General features: G+C 44.1%; 1 protein-coding gene across 2 annotated transcripts; it reads left to right on the top strand.

The window, feature by feature from the left end:
- LOC310948563 (nuclear receptor subfamily 2 group F member 1-B-like) lies at positions 1-4,676 on the top strand (the record flags this gene model as incomplete). 2 transcript variants are annotated; one of them, XM_083915738.1, is made up of 3 exons in its annotated part: positions 1-487; positions 1,768-2,292; positions 4,402-4,676. In XM_083915738.1, the coding sequence occupies 3 exons, from the start codon at positions 1-3 to the stop codon at positions 4,674-4,676; spliced, it is 1,287 nt and encodes a 428-aa protein (XP_083771864.1). The 2 variants fall into 2 exon arrangements, with proteins under 2 accessions (XP_083771864.1, XP_083771863.1); XM_083915737.1 differs by having other exon boundaries at positions 1-520.
- Between the last annotated feature and the right edge of the window lie 268 nt (positions 4,677-4,944).

Genomic DNA, 4,944 nt, shown 5'->3' with positions numbered 1-4,944 from the left:
ATGGCTATGGTGGCGTGGAGAAACACCGAGGGCGTCGGGGACACCCAGGGGACCCTCTCCTCTCCGGTGTCCCAGGTCCCACCTCTGTCTCTGTCCGGGGAGCTGACGGGACACATGAACCCGGCGTCCTCTCTGGAAATACCCCCGGCACCAGCACCCCAGGGCGCACCGCCGCCCAATCCGTCCAACGCCACCGCCACGACCACCGCCAACAATAACACCTCCTCATCCTCCTCGTCCTCTTCGTCCATGGACAAACAGCAGAGCCAGCAGATCGAGTGCATCGTGTGCGGGGATAAATCCAGCGGGAAGCACTATGGACAGTTCACGTGTGAAGGATGTAAGAGCTTCTTTAAACGCAGCGTCAGGAGGAACCTGTCCTACACCTGCAGGGCCAACAGGAACTGTCCCGTAGACCAGCACCACCGCAACCAGTGCCAGTACTGTCGCCTCAAGAAATGCCTCAAAGTCGGCATGCGGAGGGAAGGTACGGGCTGGCGTCCTCCTGTTGTTGCTCTCGGTATTATCACATCGTATTATCCAGCACCTACACGGCTCAGGACACTGTTCACTTTCACAGAATATTCTCCATTTACCGCCATTCTTTTTCTTTCACCACTCAAAGTGCTAAAAGTGCAGGCTACATCTGTGTGGCTAGTGTCTACACAGCCTCCTTTAATCCTGGACACAGCCATTTATGTTGCCTTTGTCTACTCCAGGGACATTTTTTTGTCCGCCCATTCTTTATTCATATCAGACTATTTCTCTCTACCTTTATGCTAACCTACACATAGCATAGCCTGCTGTCCAGCCCGTGATATCACACATTAGTGATAGGCTACAGCTAGCATCTCGTAGCATATTTAGTAGGCAGTTATTGTTGCTATTCGCTCGCGCCATTGTGTGTCTCAAATAGCCCGACGCCGCTTTAAATGTCACGTGTTTAAATTAGACACTCATTTTGCTCCGTTGTAGTTACATGGCGGTCATTTTTCGTTCACTCTGTAGCCTTAAAGCGCTGCTGTTTTTGGTAGAGCTTATAGTATGGAGTGTGTGTGTCTGTTTGAGTGTACCTCCGTGTGTGTGTGTGTGTGTGTGTGTGTGTGTGTGTGTGTGTGTGTGTGTTCCTATTCATTACGCCTTTTGACCGTGCAGGCCCAACGTAGCTCAGCCTACTATTACTGCCCCCAAAATAAAGGAATGACATTGGAGCTTTATAATGAAAAATAAATTGAATAAAGTCTCACCATCAAAGGTGACAGAGAAAATAAATAAATAACATAGGGTTATATAGGCTAACCTGACTGCCAGAGTGCGTACAGGCTAAAAGCGAAGGACACGGGTTCAAGGCACGCACGCCACAGTGTTTGGCCTTGAATTTAATTCATTTAAAACTAAAATGAGACTCTTGAAACGCTCCGAAACACGCTGAAAACATTATCTGCAGGTCGTGGCCTGGAGAAAAAAAATTCGCCGTACTGAATGTGACATTTGTTTCCAGGAGCTGTCTCAAACACTTAGGCCTGTTCATGTCCATTTGTGAAGCGCTAGCAGCTCCACTATGCTACCACTGGCCGTGGACATGGACTCGGTTAAGAGACGAGTGTGTGTGTGTGTGTGTTTATAAGGTGTTATATTGCTTTAATTAACATCTCTGTCGCTTTAAAATTGACTCCTACATTTAACAGTTATTTTTCTTTTCTTTAAATCGAGTTTGACTGTTACTCTCCTAGCTTGGTTTGACATGTCTGCTGTCTCTCTTCGCAGCTGTCCAGAGAGGCAGGCTCCCCACCCAGTCTTACCACGGTCAGTTCGCTCTGACGAACGGAGACCCTCTCCAGTGCCATTCCTATCTATCGGGATACATCTCCCTCCTGCTGCGGGCCGAGCCATACCCGACCTCCAGGTTCGGCTCTCAGTGCCTGCAGAGCAACAACATCATGGGCATAGAGAACATCTGCGAGCTAGCGGCCCGGATGCTCTTCAGCGCCGTGGAGTGGGCCCGCAACATCCCCTTCTTCCCGGACCTGCAGGTAACGGACCAGGTGGCCCTGCTCCGCCTCACCTGGAGCGAACTGTTCGTCCTGAACGCCGCCCAGTGCTCCATGCCCGTCCACGTCGCCCCGCTGCTGGCCGCCGCCGGTCTGCACGCCTCCCCCATGTCCGCGGACCGGGTGGTGGCCTTCATGGACCACATCCGGGTCTTCCAGGAGCAGGTGGAGAAGCTGAAGGTGCTGCACGTGGACTCGGCAGAGTACAGCTGCATTAAGGCCATCGTGCTGTTCACCACAGGTAAACCCTCGTCCTCTGCGCCGAACACGGAGGCCGCCATGGCTCAAGTGTGTTCCCAGCAACTCTGGTGTGATTGGACTAAAATGAGATTCAGTCAGACAACAACCAGTATGAACGAAATACAAATATTTAAAATAGAAAACTAAAATAGTAACAATAATAATCACAGGAACAGTATCATATATTATTGTATTTTATAATAGAAAGATTTTATTTGTAATTTCTTTTTAAATAAAGGACCCTTTTACTAGAACAGAAACGGCCATAGGTTATGCCTAAATATAATATGGTTATGGTGTTGATGTCGGTCTGAATATTGGTGTAGTGGGAAATAAAAGCTGGTGTAAAAAACCCTAAATATACTTTCACACAAATGGGTTGTTTTAGAGCAAAATCATCGAGGCCCTGGGTTTCAGAGCATTACTCAGACGCGTCTTTTCGTAAAACGTTTCTATTGGGACTAACGTTCTCCTCCGTTAAAGCTAGGGTATGCGAAGGGTTTCTCCCTCATTTTACTGTAAATAAAAATGATTCATTATTTTTTAGGAGTTTAAACACGTATTAGATTTACATTTATTTAGTAATTACATTTTATACAAATGTCAGTTTGATCAGAACTCCAGCAAAAACAGCCAAAAGGAAATAAAGAAATATAGAAAAAGAGAAACGAAAAGAAAAAAATATTGTTTCCTTTTGAAAAGGTTTGTATTCATATAACTTATAAAACTAATCTGCTATTGACTATGCCCTTACATGACCCCATAGAGCTCGGCATGCCCTTAAAGGAACAGTAAAGTGTATCAGTATTATTATGTAATTATGAGCTGTAAAGGGCTTTTAAAGTGAGTTTGGGCTAAACTGCATCAAATACCTAAATATAAAAACACTTTGCATGAATCATATTTCCATATGCAAAGAATAGAAAACGGACATATCTATCTGTTTATTTTCATTCATTGTTGCATCAACAAAGTGCTTTATCATTATCAGTTTATATTATTGACCTTTTTATTATTATTTAATATTATATTATGTCGGAAAAAAACAGTTTAAATTAACTTTAATAAATGTGCAGGCTTTACATGGTGCATTCAATTATTTATCAAATAATGAATTGAAAGAATAAGATTGGAGAAATGTTTATTTATTTAAATGTAATTCTTGCCATTGCGTTAAACATGAATTACAAAATGATGAGTGTCAGAAGTATTTCCTTTTGTTAACGTTAAATTGTAACACCAGGCATTGCGACATACTTGTGAGTTATTTTAGAGCCTTTTGATAACAGGCAGGTTGATGTTTGATGGCTGGGTCTCGAACAGTATCAAAAGGACGATTATAGCGGTCCAGTAAAAAAACAAAAAAGGTCTCCTGTGTAGGTCTATTTTAGTCCCCATGAGCACATCTGAACACGTGTCTTCAAACTGGGACACAGAAACTGTTCTTTAACCCTGCTGCCATCCGGCCTGCAGCGTTACAGTACAGGCAGAGACAGAGGGGGAGCAACGCTACACATAAAGCTCTTATACAGTGACTCTGCCTGTGCTCTGATACACATCGAACATCATTTTTAGATGTGATGGGAGCAATAGCGCCATCTTTGATCCCTAGTGGCATGAGGCTGATGACGATTCATCTCCATGAGGGCGGATTAGATTGTAACTTATTTACTTCAGGCTGTTTTTACCACACCATTGCTCCTGATTTGTCTTATTTGCGTATGTTGTATCCACCTGCTTTACTCTGCTGTTACTATCTCACCCACACTTAGTCAGATCTGCTTATTATCAAATAATCAACTACTTGAAGCCGCAAATGCTCTGCAGCCGGCCTGTTTCTATAAGGCGTTGATCAGTGATGCAAGACGTTTAAGTGAAAAACAATAATGTTCAAGAGCAAACCTTTAATCTTTTCTGTCTGAAAATGTATATTTTTTTGGTTTCTGGTGTTTTTATGATGATAATACTGTAGTCCACCTACATTTCATTCTGTCTTCTAAATGCTGCTTTGTGTTGTAGTCGTTCTACAAAGTCAGTGAAATACCTGTAACATTAAACAATGGTCTGTTTTTCTCTTTTTTTTTGTCTCGCTGTCTTTCTCTGTCTGTAGATGCTTGTGGGCTGTCGGACATGGCTCATGTGGAGGGTCTGCAGGAGAAGTCCCAGTGTGCGTTAGAGGAGTACGTGAGGAGCCAATATCCCAACCAGCCTAACAGGTTTGGGAAGCTGCTGCTCCGCTTGCCTTCCCTCCGCACCGTCTCTTCTTCTGTCATTGAGCAGCTTTTCTTCGTCCGTCTTGTGGGGAAAACCCCCATAGAAACTCTGATAAGAGACATGCTGCTGTCCGGAAGCAGCTTCAACTGGCCTTACATGCCTATTCAGTAAAGGCTCCAGTGATGCTCCTAAGGTCAGGAAAGGTCCCACACCTCAGATCAAGTCATTTCAGTTCTGCGTCAAATCTCTGTTGCTGCGAACAAGGAAAAAACTGCCAGTGGAATGAGATATTTACAGCCATTTCCAATGTTAAAAAAACCTTCTTAACTCCTGATTGTCTTATAACGGCCATTTCCTTGATATCAGAGCGAGCTGCTGAATGCTGCGTTGGGTTCAGAAATGTCCTTCAAAGAAATGAACCATTTTACTATTATGAAGC

Source organism: Echiichthys vipera (assembly GCF_963691815.1).
Source record: "Echiichthys vipera genome assembly, chromosome: 1".
Lineage (NCBI taxonomy): Eukaryota > Metazoa > Chordata > Actinopteri > Perciformes > Trachinidae > Echiichthys > Echiichthys vipera.
This window is presented reverse-complemented; position numbering and strand designations above follow the sequence as displayed.